This window comes from Macaca mulatta, chromosome 3 (genome assembly GCF_049350105.2).
Source record: "Macaca mulatta isolate MMU2019108-1 chromosome 3, T2T-MMU8v2.0, whole genome shotgun sequence".
In the NCBI taxonomy this organism is placed as follows: Eukaryota; Metazoa; Chordata; class Mammalia; order Primates; family Cercopithecidae; genus Macaca; species Macaca mulatta.
The window spans coordinates 117,515,474-117,538,724 of record NC_133408.1 but is presented as its reverse complement, the minus strand read 5'-3'; the positions used below and the strand labels follow the sequence as shown (position 1 = coordinate 117,538,724).

The window sequence follows — 23,251 nt, the reverse complement described above, 5'->3', positions numbered from 1 at the left end:
TGATAGACTGGATAAAGAAAATGTGGTACATATACACCATGGAATACTATGCAGTCATAAAAGAGACCAAGATCATATCCTTTGCATAGACATGGATGGAGTTTGAAGCCAACATTCTTAGCAAACTAACACAGGAACAGAAAACCAAATGCTGCATGTCCTCATTTATAAGTGGAAGTTAAATGATGAGAACACATGAACACATAGAGGGGAACAACACACACTGGGAAGTGGAGGGTAGGAAGAGGGAGAGGATCAGGAGAAATAACTAATGGGTACTAGGAAATACCTGGGTGATGAAATAATCTGTTCAACAAACCCCATAACTCAAGTGTATCTGTGTAACAAACCTGTACTTATATCCCTGAATTTAAAATAAAAACTAAGAAAAAAAAAAAATACCTGAGAGCCACAGAGAACAATGAACTGGGCAGCACCTCCTGGAAAGCAGATTGACCTAATCAAGGAACATTAAGCTATGTCTAAGGTAGGGAATCTGCTTATAACATGGAGAGATTTCATGGACCAGGGACTACTGTGTGGTCCCATTTTTCCTCTTTCTGAATAAGAATGCTTATTATGGTTATCCTGTTCCTGTCATACCCTTGTATATTGAGTGTATGGGACGTAAACAGCTTCTACTATAGTTCTTAAGTCCCTGGATCAAGAGGAACTTTATCCAGACCGAACTTAGAAATTACTACACATCACTCCCTGTAGATAAGTCTGTTACTGAAGTCAATGAAATTTTTGTTGTTGCTTTTTACTGTAGTATAACCTAGCCTATCTTGACTGATACAACTAAAGTACGTATTCTAGTCTCCCTTGCAGTCAGCTTTGGACATGTGAATGAGTTACCATCTAAGGAGTATGACAGAAGTGATATGAATGAACCAATTTCAGACATGGTCTATAAAACCTCCCATGTAGGGGGGCCGGGCGAGGTGGCTCACGCCTGTAATCCCAGCAGTTTGGGAGGCCGAGGAGGGTGGATCATCTGAGGTCTGAGGTCAGGAGTTCGAGACCAGCCTGGCCAACATGACGAAACCCTCTCTCTACTAAAAATACAAAAATTAGCCAGGCATGGTGGCAGGTGCCTGCAATCCCAGCTACTCAGCAGGAGAATAGCTTGAACCTGGGAGGCGGAGGTTGCAGTGAGCTGAGATCACGCCATTGCACTCCAGCCTGGGCAACAGAGCAAGACTTCGTCTCAAAAAAAAAAAAAAAAGAAAAACACCTCCCATGTATGATCTTCCATTGTCTTTAATGAACTGCCCAATTAATGCAGAGAATTCTAAGCCCTACAAGAGGGTAGAACCACACCACAGAAAGTTGCCTGAATAATCCATATTGAAAGCTTTCTGCCAATCAAAAACACCTGTTTTGAACTTCATTAAATTCTATTGTGTTAAACCATGGAGATTTGGGGGTATGATGGACTGAATGAATTCCCCCAAAATTCATATGTTGAAGCCCTACCCCCCAAAGTGGTGGCAATTAAAATGGAGCATTTGGGGGGGATTAGGGTAAGACAAAATCATGAGGGTGGATCCCTCATGCTGGGGTGAGTGCCCTTGTAAGAAGGAACACCAGAGAGTTCTCTCTCTCTATTTATCTCTATCTCTCTCTGTCGTGTGATAACACATAGAGAAGGTCGCCATCTGCAAGCCAGGAAAAGAGCCCTCACCAGAAACTGAACCATGTGGAGAACTTAATCTTGGATTCCAGCCTCCAGAACTGTGAGAAAATAAATTTCTGTTGTTTAAGTCACCCAGTTTAGGTATTTTGTTATGCCAATCCAAGCTAACACAGGAAGATTTATCTCTTTTAACAATTAATGTTTCCCTAATAAATACATGTAGTATAAGTTATTTTTTAAATAGCCTTTCAGTTGGATTTCCTAATTCTTGTGTCTCTTCTGTGCAATTCACCATGTGCAACTATGCCAGATGAATCTCCCAAAAGCAAATCTCTGATTGTGTCCATTATAAATATTCCTCTTCAGCTACCACATAAAATCCCATAATCCAATCTTATCTTTCATTCCTTTCTTGATCTGTCCTCAACACATACTTTCAGTCTTATTTCTTGCTGTCAGATTACATATCCTGTGCTACAAACTGTATACCTTATAAACCTTATATCCCTATTTACTATTTGTTTTCCCACTTCCCACAACATATACAGAAAGCAGATGTGAGCCATAAAGCAATCACCAAGGTAATGAATTAACTGCGTTTGAGTTCCCTTTCCTCTCCACTCCCTATGTGCCCACTCACATATATACCTCCCCAGCTACTTTTCCACAAGCAATGTAAATCACCAAAAGATAATGAAATCTTTGGTAGGGAGGAAAAATTACATTTCCTCCTCTATGAGGACTGGCATTTTAGCACAGTGGTTAAGTGTTTGTGCTCTGGAGTTACCCTGCCTGGTTTCAAATCCCAGTTCAGTAATTTGTGGTCTATGTAAACCATAGGTAATTTACTTTAACTCTAGCTTTCTCAATTGTTAAAGACGGATAAAAATAACCCAAAGCAATGAACAAAGCAAGTTACAGTTAAGGCAAGTTAAGCTACTCCCATCAGTTTGCAGATTTGTAAAGCTAGATTATTTTGCCAATGACTTTGGGACTCAAAATAATTGACACTTTTTTGTGGTCTGCCCAAACAAGCATTACTACAAGTAGAGAATATCTTGCCAGAGAAGAGGCATAATATAGTGGGAAAAGAATTAATTTGGGAAGCTATGTAGACTTGGATTCAAATACTTGCTCTTATAAGCTAATAATATGACTTTGAAAAATTTATTCTGTTTGGCTTCCTGAACCTTATTTTTCTTATATGAAAGTGGTAAAAAAAAAAAAAGAAAAAAAAATAGCAGCTCAATAGGACTGATGGGAGGATAAAAAGTGAGATAACCCATGTAAATAGCCTTGCACATTTAAACACAAGTCCTTTCTCTCCCCCTCCCTATTCATTACAGAAGCAAGAGCAGAATTAATCCTTCTAATTCCTTAAGCTTCATTTTTTATCCCTAGCAATCTGATTATTCAATGTTTCCCCGTGTTCTTTGCTTTCTAAGCATTTCTTTCCTAATACAATCTTTCATTTGGTGTGTGCTTTTAAGAAGCAATATAAATTAGCTAAAATGTGCTTCTGTTTTCTTTCTGGTGAACAAATTCTCACTGCATTCTAATAAATAAATTGCACTGTATTTCCTGCACTTGTTTATGATCTGTGACCAAGTCTACATATTGATATACCAGCAAATACCATGCTCATTTCCTTCTCCTGGAAACATTTATTTGAACTCAAAATTATACTTATTTGAAACTTGAGTGCAAAACTAGAATTAAAATCAGTTTTTGTACTAATATGAGCCAATAATATGATCCATTTTGTTTACTTGTTACTGAATCTGAAAATTAATAATAGGCATCTATTTCTTATTTCTCCATGGCACAACTTATTCTCCTTATCCACTAGGTTCTTTGTTTTATTTGCCTGCAGTAATGAAACTAAAAGAAGAGGACATTTCATGCTCATAGTAATTTTGCTTCATTATGAAAAACAAGTCTATAAATTTATTCATGACTGTTAGGCACTGTGGGATTCTAGTTTTAAAAAAAAGAGGGTGTATATTGCCACATTATAATGACAAAGTATAAATGCCTATATATATTATTTTTCTAGAGTAATTCAAATTAATAGTTTCCATCTAGAAACATCACATAAGGTGTCTACATGGTAAACAATTATCAGTAATTAGGGTTTCTTCAACAGCTATTTTATTGCTGTTTTATATATAATCCCTTAGGTGCTTATAAAAAAACACTTTACTACATTTTATTTTCATTTTAATAACCTATAAGTACTTCAGTTTCCACTTCTAAACATTCATTCAAAATTCAGTTACCATCTACAAACTAAATTATACTATCACTGAGAAAATGTCTATACATCAAAGCCTCTGCAATGGCTTTATGTTCAATATACTCAATCACTGAATACTTGTAGGCCTATTACATACCAGGTACTGACAGACCCTGGAGATATAGTGATAAGCAAAATAGAGACAGACCTCGTTTACATGTATATATAGAAAACCTAAGTGCTTCACTCAAGATGTGTGTAACAGAGAAATAGGATTTTTTTTTTTTTCCAGACCGGGTCTCACTCTGTCATCTAAGCTGGAGTGCAGTGGTGCAATCCTGGATCACTGCAACCTCAACCTCCCGGGCTCAGGTGATCTTTCCACCTCAGCCTAGAGAGTAGCTAGGACTACAGGCAAGCACCACCATGTCTGGTTAATTTTTGTATTTTTTGTAGAGATGGGGTTTCACTTTGTTGGCCAGGCCAGTCTCAAACTCCTGCACTCCAAGAAATCCACCCCTCTCAGCCTTCTAAAGTGTTGGGATTACAGGCGTGAGCCACCACGCCTGGCCAGGGAAATAGGATTTACACATAACGTTTTTGGAGACATCATAAACAGTAAATCCATGGCCATGTGTTATGGGAGGTGCAAGGGAAAAAGGAGTTTGTAGATTGTCTGGAAGTCACGCTCCGGATGTTAAAATAGAAACAGAACTACAAATAGATAAAGTACTCCCCCCATAAAAGGCAAATAATAAATTCATAAAATACTGCCCAGTTCACATATTCCCTTCTCCCTGCCACCCCTTATACATTTTCACAACACTTGTGAAATTTCTGAGTTGAGAGTAGCAATCATTTTTCTCTCTCCTCTGGCCAGATGTCCCAAGATATATGTCTTTCTGCCTAAGTACTACTTCTAATCCTAATGGCCTGATGCATCAGTTGATTATGTCTAACGTGGCAGCATGCTTATTCAGATGTACCTTTTTCCCTGATAGAAATTTTTTTATTTATGAAATATGTATACAAGAATTGTATCATATCTTTTAAAATGGCAATTTTAGCTGAGATTGAATATCTAGCAAATATATTAGAATAATATCATATTAACATATTTTAGAATGCTTAAGCAAATTTCAAGATTACAGATTTACAACAGGACATAAGAAAAATTTGGAATTCTTGGAGGTTGAAATTATAGGAAACAATCCATTTTCTCACAGAAAGACAGTATTTGTGAGTTAAACTAAGAATAAATTGGACAATTGGTGTGGCAAAGCATGGCCAGTCTTATAATATTAGAAAACACACACATACACACATGTACTCAGAATATAGACCAGTGAAATTAAGGAAAAGATGAAGGAAAAATCATTCAATTACTACTCACTTTTATGTGCTTTTTGTCATTTATTAATTCTATCAGAAAACAATTATTGAGTGTCAATGTAAAGCAAAATAGATAGAAAATGAGTATGTCCCCCAGGACAATAGAAAAACAAGGAACAAAGTGCCACAGAATCCAGGACAAACACCTTTGAAGAAAAAAAAAAAAAAAAGAGAGAGCGCTCTATAGTACCAAATGCAGTGCAGACATTATATAAGACAGGATCCAAAAAATTAATAATTACCATTGGATTTAGCAATAAGGAGATCAATAATGACCTCAGGGAGGGCAGTATCACCACGATGATGGAGACATAAGCCACATAAGTAGTGAGGAAGAAAAGAAAATAAAGGCAACTCTTTCAAGTTTTGCATATTCACTTAATATTGCCACCACAAATCCGTGAGACAGATATCATTGTACAGATGTAGAGTGAGTCTCAAAACTGTGTAAAATGGTTATATCAGATATCTCTAGTATGCCACTTCAAATTCTCTCAGCTTCATCCCTTATTCCAGCCACTGCTACAGCAACCAGTTCTAGGCAGGCTTCAACCAGTTTCATGCAAGTGCAACCTGACAGCATCTTGCACATCTCACCTTGGGCAGGTGCTAAGCACCCCTCACTTCTCTGACTCTGTGATGCACTTGGCACTCATGCATGTACAACTCCCAAGTCCAGGGGAACTAATGCCTGCGAGACCATCCCTGACCAATGGAAGACAGGAGCCAAAACATAAAGATTCCCATCTCCTTCATTCTTTAGGCAGAGAGTTCTGTGATGCATTTCATAAGTCTTCTCAGAAGTCTTACAACACGAAACACCAGTCACCCATAGTGATGGACAACACAACAACCCATCTTTGTACTAGCTTTCTTCCTTGTTTCCCCACTCCTCTTCACCACTCCTGATCCCAAATGAACTACCATGCATGCAAGACTTTGTCTTAGGCTCTGTGTTCTACAGAGCTCTGAGTAAGACACTGCCAAGGACAAACATCTAATGAGTGACTGCACAGAGACTCAAACCAAAGGATATGATTCCAAACCCCACGCTCTTTTTACTACATGATTTTTACTTTTTGATTAAGAAAATTACTCTAGTTCCTGGTCAAAACTTCTTAATCTTATGGGAGCTAAATAATGTGTACACACAGAAGCAGAGTGTGGAATAATAGACAATGGAGACTCACAGGCGTGGTGGGTGGAGAAGGGGTGGATGATGGGAGGTTGATTGGTGGGTACAATGTGCATTGCTCTAGTGATGGATGCACTGAGGGCCCTGACTTCACCATAATGCAATGTATCAATGCAGCAAAATTGCACTTGTACCCCACGAATATATAGAACTTTTTTTAAAAATTAAAAAAGAAAAAAGGTCAAAACAGCTTAAACAGAAAAGAAGACATAAATGTGAAGCTGAGTAGAAAAAGGACAAAGCGGAACCTGAGAAGACAAACTGGAACCCACAAGGATGAAGGTGAACCTGTGTGGGACTCTTAGTACCTTCAAGCTTCAAAATGTGATGGGATGTGTAGATGATCTGCAGGAGAAGCTGGTGCACTCTGTTATGGGAAGCCTGAGAAGCTTAAGAAAGAGGGCTGAAGGAAGATGAAGGAGCTACAGGGCTGCTGCTGCCCCACGCCACAAGGTAAACTAGGGACAAGGAACAACGTGGATTATCTGTGGCTTTCTTCAAAGCCAAACTCATCTGTCTCAGAAAAAATTTTCCTGGTGCCCTCCACAGACCTTCCAGGTTTAAACAGATTATGGTTGCTGTCACATTTCTTTTTATTTCAAATCTCACGTGAAATACCTCTTGTGGCCCACAGTATTCCTGAATACGCAGAATAGGAAATCCTCAGAAAGCCAGTACCAGCTTAACTAAATTGATACAATACAAACCCACCACACCATCTCCTTTGTTGTGTTGCCCTTTCCCATAGTAGCACCTGCAAACCCATGTCCACGGTATACCCATATACACACACCATAATCTAACAAGACCCCAAACACATGCCTCTATGCTTTTGTATAGACTACTTCTTTGGTCTGGAATTTCTTACCCTCAGCCAGGGCCAACTTGATCGGTATGAGATTTGTGTGTAGGCCCTTGCGTTTGCAAGACCCCAGACCTGGTTTAATGCTATGCTGTCACTGTCTTGTAATTCTTAATATTACAAGGTACTCCAAGTTGCCATTTTGCACTGGGCTCCATAAATGCAACAGCTGATGTCCCAGTCTAGCCCTCATCTTTCTGGCAGATTTGCTTCTTCAAAGCCAAATTTACCTGTCACTTGCTCAGGGAAAATTTTCCTGCCCAACAATTCTGTCACTCTATACACACAGAAACACACACACACACACCAGTTAAACAAAAAATCCTTCCTCTGAACTGTGGTTTTTAACTACTGCTTTGAAGTTATCATTATGAAAGACCATTGTTTATTTCCCCAACTTAACTGTAAGTTCTTAAAGTGGCTCTTATCTTTGTATTCCTGTGCCCAGCACAAAACTCAGCACCTTATGTCAGTTGAGTTAAAAAAAAAAAAAAGTGAAAACTTTAAAAATAAAAATTTATTTAAAAACAGCAGCTTTCTTATTTGTGCAAAAATCTTAAACCGTCTTTTGAGGGGGTAGGTGTGGTGGCTCATGCCTGTAATTCCAGCACTTTGGGAGGTCACAGCTGGGATTTTTCAGGCCAAGGGGATCATTTCAGGCCAAGAGTTCAAGACAAGCCTAGTCAACATAGTAATACCTCTGGATCTACACAATAAATAAATAAATACTGTAGTCCCAGCTCCTTGGCAGGCTGAGGCAGGAGGATCACTTGAGTTGAGTCTGCAGTTAGCTATGATTGCGCCACTGCACTCTAGCCAGGGCAACAGAGCGAGACCTGGTCTCCAAAATAAAAATAAACTCATTTTTTCATATTTGTGTAAAAGTCTTACAGCTGTGATATTATGGTATGTACACACGTTGGATTTTGTCCACAGTTCCTGGCTAATAATTCCCATAGGCCTTGTTACAGTCTTTTTGTTACAATGTTGGGGCACTTTAAGCCTCAGAAGCAGGCCTCAGAAAACAGAAACTCTCTCTCTCTTAACTTTCTGGCCCTTCTTTCACCAGCTCAAGGCAGGACTCTAATCTGATTGTGGGTCATAAGACCCTCATTTCAGAAGGGGTTGTGCCCCATCCCCTGAAGAAAGGAATGCTGCACAGAGAAGCCACTAAGAATGTGAACAGACAAGACTTGCTGGGTTTCCCCACTCAGCCCATTAATATTAGATCATACCTTTTTTGTCCAATCACATTTCTACATGGTTGTCAATCATGCCTATCAAATGAAGTCTCCACAAAAGGTCTCAAAGGACTGGTTTCGGAGAGCTTCTGGACAACTGAATACCTGGAGGTTCTGGAGGATGTTTGCACTCAGCTAAGCCTTAACATACTTACAGAACCAGGAAGGAACCATCTATACCAATTCTAAGTTAATTTGGACTAAACAAGGTCTTATTACTAGCAAAGGATAATTGAAATCCCAAACTTACAAGGTTTTCAACAAAAGTAAAGTTTGCTAAAAGTTCAAATGCAACATGTATTATCCTAACTTCTAATCTTGTGGCCTTAGACAGCCTAGTCCACAGACATGAAGGAAATTTGCTTTGGAAAAGAATGATTATCATCGTTGGAAAAAAAAGGGAGGGGGAGGGAGAATTTATGTAAAAAGAATGTTATATGGTAAATTCTTATCCTAAAATAAATTAACTGGTTGTTTAAAAAAAGGGATGTTTGCAGCAAGTCAGAAAGTTGAGGCACGTCAAAGAGTTGTCTGTGAAAGTCGTGAAAAAAAAAAAGTGTGTTATGAAAGGGAATTTATGCAAGAAATGTTATATAATGTAAAAGTAATCAGGCCTCCTGAATGTAAAACTATTGAAGAAACAGTTTATGTGCAAAATGTATAAGGAAAGTAAAATATACTTTTGGTATATTTTATACCAAAGGATTACAAGGAGGCATAAGAATGTGTGTATTTTTACCTACATTAAAAGGTTAAAAAATTTTTTTTGTTGTTTTGAAGGTTTAAGCCAGTTCTAAAACGTTAATTGTAAAGGAAATTCTGTGTGTAAACATACTGGCTAAAATTAGGGTATCATCCAGTTTTTCTGTGAACTGGACATTAAAATAAAAGCACAACAGGTTTTTCTTAAAGCACTAACCTGCTTTTTAACAAAAATTATAAAAGGTTAAAAAGAGTCTATAAAAATCTTACCATATGGTCAGACGTTAAAATTGGATAAATATGTCTACAAGGTTTTATTAAAATTGAGTTTAACATTAATAACACACTAATATAAAGGTGAAATTTAGCTTATCTGGTATAAAAATCATACAGGAAGCATTGTCAAATATAAAATGGTGTTTGGCTTTCTTTGGTCTAAAAACTAATAAAAATAGGTGCTAAAGGAAATTTCTCAGTAAGAAGGCACTAAGGACTATAAAGTCCACTGCTGATGTCCCCACATTTAAAACAAAAGTTCAGTTTCTTAGAAATTATATACTTGGTTTATCTTCCACTTTCCTTTCCCTCAAAACTAAAAGTCTTTTAGCACAGGTACCACCCCTAGAATTTCTGGTAAACCAGCACCAGCCTGAAGATCACATTCTCATCAAAGGATGGAAAGAAGGAAAACTCGAGACAGCCTGGGAAGGACCCTACCTTGTGCTGCTAACCACCGAGACTGCTGTTTGTACAACCGAAAGGGAATGGACTCATCACAAGAAAGCACCGCCCGCTCCAGAGTCGTGGGCCATGGTCCCAGGGGAAAACCCTACCGAACTAAAGCTAAGAAAAATTTAACTCTCTTTCATCTATTCTATTACTCTTTCTTCTTTCCTCGTTCTATTGACTCATTTCAATCACCTGCTCCATCCTGACTCATTCTAATTACCTGCGCCACTCTCATTCCGATTACCAGCTACCTGCCCCACCCTAACTCATTTTCCACCCGGCATAACCATTTTTCCCACCAAACCACTCACCCCATTACTCTCTTTAAATTACAGAATTAGTTTAGCCTGTGTGGTCTAACCCTAGCCAATAGGGGAACAACACAGCAGCAGGGGCCACGTGCATCAGGGATAAGAACCCCTTCCCCTCCCTTGTCCAAGTGTGCGCTCACCATTTCTCCATCTGTAAGGGCACACCCTTCTATAGAAGTACCTTGCCTTGCTGAGAATTAAAAAAAAATTAAAAAAAAAAAAAAAGAAAATGCATTTAATACACCTAACCTAACAAACATCATAGCTGAGCCTAAAAACATTTTCAGAACAATTACATTAGCCTACAGTTGGGCAAAATCATCTAACACAAAGCATATCTTATAATAAAGTGTTGAATATCTTATGTAATTTAACAAATGATCATCTGTCATAATATGCATATCACTTTTGCACTATTGTAATTTCAAAAAATCATAAGAAGAGTTAACATAAGTTGCTGTCTGCATGTAACAGGGAAGATGAAATGACTCTTCACCAAGTTTATAAAAGAAGTTTGCTATGTATCTTCACTTAGGATGGAGGTCTGAAAATCTTGTGTAGAATTAATTCCTTTATTTTTCTGCTTAGGAACAAACAGAAAAAGGTTATTATAGAGTATACAAGCTGCTGCATTTTAAGATTAAAAAAACAACAGCAGGGGAAGAGATCTGAGATACATTTTTCCAGATGCTGGTTGTCATTTACATAGCATAAAATAATTCTTTGAATATCAGGCATGGTTTAACTCAGTACCATTTTCGACCTAGGAGAGAAGACCTGCATATCAAAATTTTAATTCATTGAGTCATAATGCAAATCAGAGAGAGTGTAACATTATTATAGCACGCTATGTGGACAGGCATTGCTTTAGTAAACGTAGGGAGAAATATAAATCACCCCACTTCTTAGACTTACAGCTCTGGTGTAAAATACACTTTTGGTGAAAGGATTATATGGAAGCATAAGAATGTGTGTATTTTTACCTATATTAAAAGGTTAAAAAAATGTTTTTTTGTTTTGAAGGTTTAAGCCAGTTTTAAAACGTTAATTGTAAAGGAAATTGTGTGTGTACAACAGACCTTGTTCATGTGTTGAAATCAATGATATTTGCAATAAAAATATTATATGATCAGATTAACAGCTGAATAAACTTTTACCAAATAGTCCTTTTCTTTCCAAGTTTTATATAATATGGCTTTTAGAATTTTCCCCACCAGGTGCAGTGGCTCACGCCTGTTTGTAATCCCAGCACTTTGGGAGGCTAAGGCAGGCAAATCACGAGGTCAAGAGATCGAGACCATCCTGGCCAATATGTTGAAACCCCGTCTCTACTAAAGATACAAAAAATTAGCTGGTCATGGTGGCATGTGCCTGTAGTCCCAGCTACTCGGGAAGCTGACACAGGAGAATTGCTTAAACCCAGGAGGCAGAGGTTGCAGTGAGCCAAGATGGCACCACTGCACTCCAGCCTGGCAACAGAGTGAGACTCCATCTCAAAAAAAAAAAAAAAAAAAAAAAAATTCCCATTACAGTTTCTAAAGGAAGAGAATGAATTCCAATGTTTATAATAGCTAATGTTTAAGTAACATGTATTCTGCCATGATATATACTAATCCCCTTACCTAAAAAAGCTCATTTAGCCAGATTTGGTGGCTCACACCTGTAATCCCAACACTTTGGGAGGCCAAGGCAGGAGGATGAGAGTTCCAGACCAACCTGGGCAACATAGTGAGATGCTGCCTCTACAAAAAAAAATTAAAAACTAGCTGGGTGTAGTGGCACACACCTGTAGTCCTAGCTACCTGGGAGGATGAAGTGGGAGGATGACTTGAGCCTGGGAGGTGGAGGCTGCAGTAAGCCATGAATGTGCCACTGCACTCCAGCCTGGGTGACAGAGAGACCCTTTCTAAATAAATAAATGGAACAGAAAATAGCTCAGGAAACAAAGGTGCATGAGCAAGAGACTGAGTAGAAAAGCCAGTGATGTAGGTTAACAAAAACAGTATGGTGTTCTAGGGACCCGGGAAGAGTGTCTTAAGGAGGAGCTGTATCAATTGTTAGGTCAAAGTGATACTGATGATCAACTTGAATTTACAAACAGAAGTCACTGATAAAACCTTAACAGAAGCGTTTTTAGTGGAGTGGTAAGAATAAAATCTGACCAGAGTAGGGTAATAAACTTGAAAGAAGTAAAATTTAGTACAATTATTTTTAGCTTTTTTTCTTTGCAAAACTGCTCTGGTTTGAATGTATGTCTGCCACAAACCTCATGAAATTTAACCCCCACTGGTGCAGAGGCATGTGCCTGTAATCCCAGCTACTAGGAAGGCTCAGTGGGGAGGATCACTTGAGGCCAGGAGGCTGCAGTGTACTATGTTTGTGCCTTTGAATAGCCACTGCACTCCAGCCTGGGCAACATAGCAGGACTCAGTGTCTAAAAGTGGATTTAAAAAAAGGAAAAAGAAATTTGATCCCTAATGTTGGAGGTGGTGCTTAATGGAAGGTGTTTGGGTAATGAAAACAGATCCCTCATGAATGGTTTCAAGTTGCCTTCTCAGTAATAAGTGAGTTCTCACTCTATTTGCTCCCAGGAGAGCTGGTCATTAAAAAGAACCTACCACTTCCCCCTTCGCTCTTGCTTCTTGTCTATGTGATCTCTGCACACATCAGCTACCCAACTTCTATCATGAGTGGAAGCAGCTTGAGGCTTTCACCAGATGCCCAATCTTCCAGCCAGCAGAATCACGAGCCAAATAACCCTTTTTTAATGTATAAATTACTGTTTCAGGTATTCATTTATAGTAACACATAGTAAGACAAGTGCCTACTGGTAGGCATCTATAAATTCTGAAAACTGTAGATTTTCAAATACACGGAAATGCTACCCAAGGACATCTGTATTTAAATGCAGCTTTGCCTGCTGATTATTAACACGAGAAATCAACAAAACAGTCTGTCTTCTGAATGAAGAAGCACAGCAGGGCCAGAAGCAGTGGCTCACGCCTATAATCCCAGCACTTGGAGAGGCCAAGGCAGGCAGATTGCTTGCGGTCAGGAGAGAGACCAGCCTGGCCAACGTGGCGAAACTGTCTATCAAAAATACAAAAATTAGCCAGGGATGGTGGTGGGCACCTGTAATTACAGCTACTCTGGAGACTGAAGCAGAATAGCTTGAACTCAGTAGGCTGAGATTGCAATGAGCAGTGAGCCGAGATCATGCCACTGCACTCTAGCCTGGGCGACAGAACAAGACTCAGTCTCAAAAAAAAAAAAAAAAAAAGCAGCACAAGCACAATTCTAAACATTCAAAGAAAAAAAAGAGTGTGTTATCTTTCTTTCTTGGCAGCATTGGTATCTGATGCATTTGTAAATGACAACTTCTTTAGGTTGCCATTGAAGTTTGTTACATAGCAGTAATATAGTTTTTTCATTAAGACATGTCCTATTTCATGCCAAATTTAATATTTATTCTTACATTGCAAAGTCCGAGGATAGACACAAAATAGATACTACTCAGAATTTTTAAGGATTCATAAAATGATCCTCAATTCTAGAAAATGTTATTACTAATTTCTTAATGTAGCATTTATTTGGAGTTGCTTAATAAAATGTTTTTCAATTATGTGACACACTGTTTCTTTACACAGTTTTAAACTTTGAGGTAATTTGTGCCAAAGGATCTAGAGTAATTCTCAACAGAGGTAGGAATGGACCAATTTTGCCCACCAATGGACATTTGGTAACGTCTCCATTTTTTTCATAGCCTGTGGGAATTGGAGGGAAGGAGTGCTTTGTGTGTGTAGTGGCAGAGCCCAGGTTAGCTGCTAAACATGCTAAAACGCATGGGATGGTCTGTTAAACCAAACTGTCTTTCGGAAACAGTCAATAGTGGCAAGGTTGAGAAACCCTGCTCTTAGAGGTTGAAATTATGCATGACACATAGGAACTAAAAGCATGGAATCTGGTAACTGAAAACACTCTACACACTCAAAATTCAAAACTACATGGGTTTAAATATCCACCATTTGACTAACAGAATGAATTCAAGTAATTCAACCTGTTTAAAAATTTAAAAATTTTTGAGATAATCCATGTACTTCAAATACTTAGCTCAGTTCCTGACATTGAAAACGTGTTCCTACTACCTTGTAAACATTTAATTGTATACTTATATACCAATATCCAAAATTAATGTCAGTAAATTCCTCAAGTTTCTATGACGTGATGACTTACACACACCTATGTGAAAACTCACCACATTCCCCACCTTAAAATTATGAATATACTTCCTGGCCTTTGAAAACCTGCACCATGGCTGAGCGCAGTGGCTCACACCTGTAATCCCAGCATTCTGGGAGGCTGAGGAGAGTGGATCGCTTGAGCTCAGGAGTTCAAGACCAGCCTGGGCAACATGGCAAAACCCTGTCTCTAAAAAAAATACAAAAATTAGCTAGGCATGGTGGCACATACCTGTAGTCCCGGCTACTTACGGGCTGAGGCAGGAGGATCACTTAAGACTGGGAGGTCGAGGCTGCAGTGATCCGTGTTTGTACTACTACATTCCAGCCTGGGTGACAGAGACTATCTCAAAAAAAAAAAAAAAAAAAAAAAAAAGAAAAGAGAACCTGCACCAAGACTCAGCAGCAGAAATTCTCAAGATCTCTTGACTACCAGCACTATGGTTAGCAGTGATAAACTCAGATTTCAACTTCAATCCTAGGACAAAAGTCACTTATAACCTTGAAAATCACCACAAAGAGAATGCCAAGTAAAGACCATTGTTAAAAACTGCACACACTTCAACAACTGCCAGTAAGAGAAACTCAAAGCTTTCTATTTTGCCAATGTCAGATGCTTGAGTATCCTTCCCAATTTACTTTTGTGTAATTTCCAGTTCCAGTTGTTATGTATGCTCTAGTGAAGTTACCAACGGTCTATACACAAAATGGAAGTGTTTTATTAAAGCAGCTTAAAGTCGTATTTTCAAACTATAGAAATTCAGAAATTGTTTAAATTCTAATAGTTAATTTCCTATACTCTAAAGTTCAGAGTGTACTTTCAGCATAAAAAAGTGACACATATCAAGTTTCAGTTATTTATTAATCAGTGTAATCTCCAATAGAGATTACAATAGAGATCTCCAACATGATTTCATGCATTTAGAGGAGAAATATTTCCTGGTTAAGTGGAAAATTGTGCGGATGTGGCTTCTGGAAGACCTTCATTCTAAAGCAGCATTATAGTGAAACATTTCATTTAGAAATCTGGACGTTCCTTCTTCAGTTTGTCGTAATCCACATTCACTGAGTAGAACTTGGAACAGAAAAAAAGATATTTTAAGTAATCTTAAATACACAGAGATGGTACAAAGGTTTTAGAATTCTTTGTATTTGGTTTTCTACAGTAACAATTACAGACATGAATTTTTAAAAGAATAACAACATAAAAGTCATTCACAGAAAAATACTATACCTAAAATTCCAGCCTTCGATGATAGTTTTGGCAAGGTAAAAATATTCAATTTATTTCAGAAGAGCAGTGTCAGTACAGTCTACTACTTGGACCCTATAAGGAAAATTCTTCTATTTCAAAGTGAATAATTAAGAATTCCTTCTGATACACACTTCCAGTTCGGTAAGTTTTTGCCTTAACTCTACTAAGTACATGGAAGAATCGCCAACAGAATAGAGGATTAACAAGAAATTACATTCCCTACTTGCTGAATGAACTGCTGTAATTTAGAGGGAGAGATCCTGCAACAAAAAGAGGCTAGTAATATATAAAGTATTGCTTTGTTTTGTGGTTTACATAACTTTTGAGATATTTTCTCTCTCTCACTAATTTCCTAACCCAGGCTATATTCAATATCAAACTGACACTTCACCTCTGGTAATGGCTTTTAAATAATATGGTATTTCTGCTGTTTAAAATTTCCAACATTTCTTTATAATCAATTAAAATTAATTTTAGAAATAAACCTTACTGTGATTGCTTAAAAAAAACAAAAACAAAAAAACAAAACACTCCCTCTCTCAGTAACTTAAAAAAAAAAATGACATATTTGAAACTGGTCCAGAGTTTCTACTAAGGACACATTACTGCTTGTACACAAGCCCAAATAAGGCTAAAATCTTGGGTTTACTCATTCTTGCGCCAAAGAATGCTAGAGAGGTTGTGCTATAATTACTTGAAGACTATGATATTTATCGCCCAAAGAACCACAATTTCAGAATGATAAACATTTTCTTCAGGGTTTTTAAGCATGAAGTTCACAAATCTGTATTCTTTCTTTCTTCAAATCTCTTTTATTTCTTCAAATACACCCGAACTTATTTATTTCTGAAAAACTCTTATTTATTTTACTGATTAAAAAAAATCCTCAGGTTGTAAAGCGTATTACCAAGTTATCCTTGAGATACAGACAGATACAGGCTTTTATGGACAGAAAATTATAAATAATCCATAAAGCAGTATTCTTTGTTCTGACAGTGTTCATTTAAGAAACAATTAATCTAGATAATAAGATTAAAAAAAAACTATTTGTGCTATCCTCTAACATATTAACAAAACATTAGAAATAATTTACAGAAGGGTTTGCAGGTATATATTAAGGAAAGGAAAATAAACATTTGTTGGGCTCCTGCCCAGGCACTGGGCTAGATGCTTTATGTATATCTTAGTTAATTATCACAATAACCCTTCTCATTCTTAATATACAAAAGAGGTAATTTAGATCAAGTTCTACAACTTGCAAGATCAAGGCCCTACATCCATGCAGAGTCAAAAGCGCATACATGGTGGTATTTTTGCCAATTTTCTTAAAACTAAGCAGGCTTCTGATTTACTCGCTTCAAATCCAAAATTCTCTCTAGAATTTTAAAACCTGCTTCAACTTCCCTGCCTCTATTCTTTTTCTGTTTAATGCTGGCTACCTTGAGAGTCTCTGAAACAACAGTTGGGAAGGCACAACATATTCTGATCTTAGCTTTGGGGAGCTTCAACTGTTATTCAGTTGAGAAGTATTGCTGGGTCTTTAATGCTCAAATCTTATTTTGGTCCTGTCTCTTGCTGTTTTATTCATAGCTTTTGCTAGATTATAGCATGGCAACAAATAATCCTCTGCTTTGGACTGAATGTTTACATCCTCCCAAAATTCATGTTGTAACCCCAAACGTCAATGTGATGGTATCTGGAGGCCGGGCCTTTGAGAGGTAATTAGGTCATGAGGGTGGAACACTCATGACTAGTGCCTTTACAGGAGGGCTCACTTCTCTCCTTCCATCTTGTGAGGACACAACTGGGTTGGGCCCTCATCAGGAGCAGACTTGTTTGGCACCTTGATCTGGACTTCCCAGTCTCCAGACTGAGCAATAAATTAGTTGTTTAAGCCACCGGGTCTATGGTACCTCGTTATGGCAGCCCAAATTAACACACTCAAATCTTAGTGGCTTACAACAATGAAAGTTCACTTTTCACTCACATTATATGCCATTAGTATGTTGATTGCTTCATTTTTTTTTTTCATTCCAATTCTAAGGTGAATGAGTAGCCCTTACTTGTCAATTTTGGTCTCATGAGAGATGCAAAAGAACAGAGGAATCACATAGTGGTTCAAGAGTGGCAGGTATCATTTCCTCCAACTCATAATTTCCCACAAGTCACAAATCAAATCTGATGTCAGTAGGCCAGTAAAACAAATTCCCTTAGGTGAGAGATTATGAATGATGGAGATGATAATCTAGTCTACCTGAATGTGTTTAGAAAAAGTATTAGGCAGGTTTCATTTACTCCAGGTTCTCGTTTCTGGATTTGGTTCCTTTTCATTTCTGTCATTACATAACATGACACTCTTTATCTTCCCGCTCTGATATCAGTGTCATAGCTATTAACAGCCCAAGCTATGCCACACACATTAGGTTTTTGTTGCAGCAACATTTCATTTTTGGTTCCCAAGGCCTCATCTTGGCATGTGTTGCGATATTTCAGAACATTAGTAAACTAGCTGCATTATCAGAATCATCTGTTACACCTTTTGAACTACACATACCCATAGATTCCAATACGTTCTTTGGTGGAAGAACCAAAGCCTGCTAGTTTTTTTTGTTGTTGTTTAGTTTTTAAAAGTTTCTTGTATGTGGAATTATTTTTTCTGGAATAGACTTACTTTAAACAAATGTGTAAGACAGAAAAATAAATCAGGATGCCCATTTGATCTTTTTTGAGGCAAAATGTAACACACAGATGAGATAGCTGTTTCAGCTTAGCCACTGCATTTTTATTTTCTTCTTGTAAGGAGATCTACTTATGGATTTAGAAGCCAAATTATAATCAGGTTAAGCGGAAAACCTGAAATCCACAAAGGGTGATCTTAAAAATTGCTATCAGGCTGCGGGCACAGTGGCTCATGCCTGTAATACCAGTACTGGGAGGTTGAGACAGGCGGATCAACTTAAGGCCATGAGTTTAAGACCAGCCTGGCCAACATGGCAAAACCCCATCTCTACTAAAAATACAAAAAATCAGCTGGGTGTGGTGGTGTATGCCAGTAGTCCCAGCTACTCAGGAGAGAGAGGCACAAGAATCGCTTGAGCCTGGGAGGCAGAGGCTGCAGTGAGCCAAGATAACGCCACTGCACTCCAGCCTGGGTGACAGAGTGAGACTGTCTCCAACAACAAAGAAAAACGTTGCTATGAGTAATGATAATCCATCATAGATGTATACCTGTCGAGGACTGCTAGACACACGCTGATCGGGGATCCTGTTCTTCACAGTGATAAATCAAATGGCCAGTTACTCTCTTTTGATGAAGTGGCTCGATATTATGGAAAGTGTATTGAGTGAGTTATAAACTTTAAACACATAAACTGTATGGTATGTGAATGGTATGGTATCTTAACGAAGCTGCCCTTGGTTTTTGGTTTTTGTTTTTTTTTTTTTTGACAGAGTCTCGTTCTGTTGCCCAGGCTGGAGTGCAGGGGCGTGATCTTGGCTCACTGCAACCCCCACCTCCCAGGTTCAAGCAATTCTCCTGCCTCAGCCTCCCGAGTAGCTGGGATTACAGGCATCTACTACCATGCCCAGCTAATTTTTGTGTTTTCAGTAGAGATGGGGTTTCACCATATCAGCCAGGCTGATTTCGAGCTCCTGATCTCAAGTGATCTGCCCGCCTCAGCCTCCCAAAGTGCTGGGATTACAAGCGTGAGCCACCGCGCCTGGCCTGCCCTTGGTTTTGACACTGTGCAGGTTCTTTGTATGCAATTACATATAAGAAAGGTTATGTCTGGGGAATCAATAAATGGTCTCAGTCCATGAAATCATTCTGTGGAAGAGTAGCTCCACAGACCACTCTAAATTCTTATGTCCCACAACAGACCAGCTGAATCAGAATCTCTGGGGATTAGGCTGAAGAATCTGTGTTTCAACAAGCTCTATGTACAATGAAGTCTGAGGACACTGTGTTAGACTATCTAAGAACTAAGAAAATGGTAAATGATAGCTATACTATTTTTCCTTCTTTTCTTATACTAGCAATAAAAAGCTAGCAAAAAATATTTATTAGAGCAATTAACTACCTAACAGCACTTCAAAGTTCAATATAATGGAATTTTACTCATATATCCAGTTTCAAGAAAACCCACCTCATGACAAAACTTATTACAACACAATTTCTAACAACTTCAAAACAATTTTGTAGTTTACCTTGTATTGATCATTGGGACCCAGTTTGTTCCAGGGCTCTGGGTTATTTCTGTCCCAACTAAAAGAAATAAAACATTATGACTGTTATAATAATAAAGCACTATTTAAAATAGTGTTTTGTACTTAAGAATACATTTTTGAATAGATCAATCTTATTTTCTATTAGATGAAGTACGGTGTTACTTCATTATGGAGTTGAAACAGGTAGAGGATCTATAATAAGCAATCTCATATAATCAATTAGAAAAATGGTAGAACACAGAATCCCTATCACAAGATACTTTTTACCCGGCTTTCACAAAAGCTTTCCATTTCATTAATAAAGTGATATATAGAAAAGTGCATAGAATAATGATGAATCAATCTTTACTGTCCATTGTTTTTCAACTGCAAATGTGCAAGTGCGGGCAAAAAACATTTACATGTGCCAAGAACCATGATTATTTTATAAAAACAATTATTATTATGTCAATCCTCAAAACATTACAAGATTTGGTATTAGCAGTTCTACTTTACCAAAGAGAAAACGAGACTCAGAGAAATTAGATAATTTCATGTACCAGAAAAAGTAAATGAAAATAGCCGATTTGAGATCTGAACTTATTGTATGACTGTAAATGGAAGATTCTTTCTACTACCCTGATGTTATCGACCTACAAAGACTGTGGCTCCTACACTCCCTTGACAAGCTATCAAAGTTTTAAACATTTTTAAGTACTTACCAAACATCTGGACTGAACAAGGCCAGACGCAAGAGATACAGTGTTGCTCCAGTAGCTCCAGTTCCAAGAAATACAAAGAGGGGGATCAACTAAAACCAAACACAAAATAGAATAACCATCTTCAAATACTTAAGACACTGACCAACGAGAGATTACAGTAGTTTCTGCACATTGATTTCCAAGTCTCAAACTGTTATTGTGCTGTTTTGTCTTAAAATTTAAATAAAATAGATGTTACATTGAGGTAAGATTTTTCATAACTGTGTTCTAAAGAAAGAAATGGAACTTGGAAAGGATGTTAAGATGACTCTGGTTTAAGTGTCTTACTTTTTAATGTGGAGCAAATTATAGGTACATTTTTAAATTTCCAAGAAAATGTATCGAGTCTTCTTCACCTCTCTAATATTTACATGTCATTCCCATTAAATTTTCTGCTTCTTTTATCCTGGGGCTTGAAAAACAAATTCTTTGCAAATTATTTAAGGGTGCCTCCATAAAGATGTATGAAAAATAAGAGTCTGAATAAGTAAACATATCTATTACAAATACTGGCTTTAAGCATTATCTCTGAAAACGTAATGCTGCCAATGCTTGCTGCGTATTCAGGGAACTGGATTTAAGACAGATTAAAGATGGCATAGAGTTAGCTCTACAGCACGTTGATGTGCTGAGGGAAAATGAGATGCGAAAGAACTTAGCTGCAATTAAATTCCGCACTACGAAATTTCCCCAAATGCAACGCCGTCCAGACAAAGTGAGGATTCAGATTACAGACCCCTCTTATTTACCAAAAGGCCTGGTGGTGCAATGCGGTGAATACAAGATCCTCCAGAGATGGTATAACACATAGGGAACCTGACCTATGCTAGTCTCTGACCCACACAGCGCACATCTATCCCTCCTGGATCGCACAACCTGCAAAATAGCGCGGCCACCAGACTGTTCCAATATTCACTGTTTTTTTTCCCTAGCAGTGTCCGTCACCTTCCGCCCGGCAGACAAAACCCCACAATGCATGACGTAGAGGGTCACAGAGGCCTGCGGCAACTAAGAAGACAAACATTAGGAGAGGTAGGGTCTTGTCTGACGGACGGTAAGAGGCCATAAATAAGAATGCTCCCAAGGAACAGAAGGAGGCGCACCCTGACGCAAGAAGAAGGAAAAACATTAGGAGAGAGGTCAAGAACTTACGCTCGGATGCTTCTTGGCCAGACCGAGGATGTGGCGGAGCATGTTTGCGGCAGAGGCCTCCGACTGGAAAGGAGAGAACCTGTCTAGCCACCAGGCCCTGAGCTAAGTAGTATCTGCAATGAGACACTGCAGACTTCCAAAGTCACTCAGTACCTCCTACCTGAAGGACCCTTGGCTGGAAGGGCAGCTTGCGGCAGGAGGGCCCGAATGCGACTGTCCTTAACAATGCCTGCTTAGATCCAACTCTTCACGTGTTCTTCCTGACCTGGTCGGACCATCATCATTCCACTTCATAGTGAAAACCCCTTCACTGCTGGGCTATGTACATTTCTGAGGGGAAACTTTTTTGGCGAAATGAGGACTCTTCGATTGACCAGACAGGCACTTTCCAAGGATGCCACGTACTGAGGAATGCGGTCGACGCCGGGGCGCACGGGCCGCGCGCTCCGCGAGTGGGGGCCTCTCCCGCGGCGCCTGAGAGCCGGGTCCGCGCGCCGAGGCCCTGGGGGCGCGCGTGCCGGGCGCGCGCTGGCCGGCCGTGACTGCCGCTGAGGGAGCTGCGCGGCGCCTCTGGGAGCCGAGCGCCGGGCGCCTGGAGGTCAGGTCGGGTCTCTTGCCGCTAAGGTCAGCGGCTGCGGTTTGAGAAGACTGCAGCTGCTTCCTGTCTTAGGCTGTCACAGACAATCAGAAGTTATAAAACTAGTAAATGACTTAAAGATGGTAATAGTCCTGGCAGTGTGTTTCTAAACCCTGAGATCCTGGCCCTCGGTTGAAAGTTCGTCGCCACAAAGACCTTTCCAACACGCCACTATCCCCCCTCCCTGGTCCCAAATTGCGTCCTTAAAATGTGTTTTCAATGGCCGTGTACCTACAGATAATCTTTCCCACTATCCCAATCCAATTTTCGTTTGTGTTTTTTGTTTGTTTGTTTGTTTTTGTACCCGAACGTCTTCCATATGACAGGCTTTGCGGGGAGCGGTGGGGGAGGGGGCTTGGGATAAAACGTACACTCTGAACCCTCTCCAATCTGATACGTAGGTTAAAGCATTAAATGATCAAGCAAATATTAATTGGGACCAGAAATCATAGGAGAAGGCTCCACCGGAAGTTACACTAACTCTGAAGGAAGAGTAGACATTAACCAGGGGAAAACGGAGGATGCAGGTGTACAGGGCGGAGGTGAAAACACGTGAAGGTCTGAAGCTAGTGAAAACCCGAGGAGCTCTATGAGGTCTGGTGTGGCTGGAAAGTAAAAGGGAGAGCAAGGTGGGGATCAGATCTGCTGGGCCAATAACCGCTTACACATCATGGGTTTTATGTTGAGAGCTTGGG

General features: G+C 39.0%; 1 protein-coding gene across 1 annotated transcript; it reads right to left on the bottom strand.

Moving 5' to 3' along the window:
- Window positions 1-15,405: 15,405 nt before the first annotated feature.
- On the bottom strand, window positions 15,406-22,037 carry NDUFA4 (NDUFA4 mitochondrial complex associated). Its single transcript, NM_001035524.1, is given in 4 exon segments — window positions 15,406-15,620; window positions 20,007-20,064; window positions 20,729-20,817; window positions 21,920-22,037. Coding segments are annotated over 4 exon segments (246 nt in total). The 5' UTR covers window positions 21,962-22,037; the 3' UTR covers window positions 15,406-15,563.
- Window positions 22,038-23,251: the final 1,214 nt, after the last annotated feature.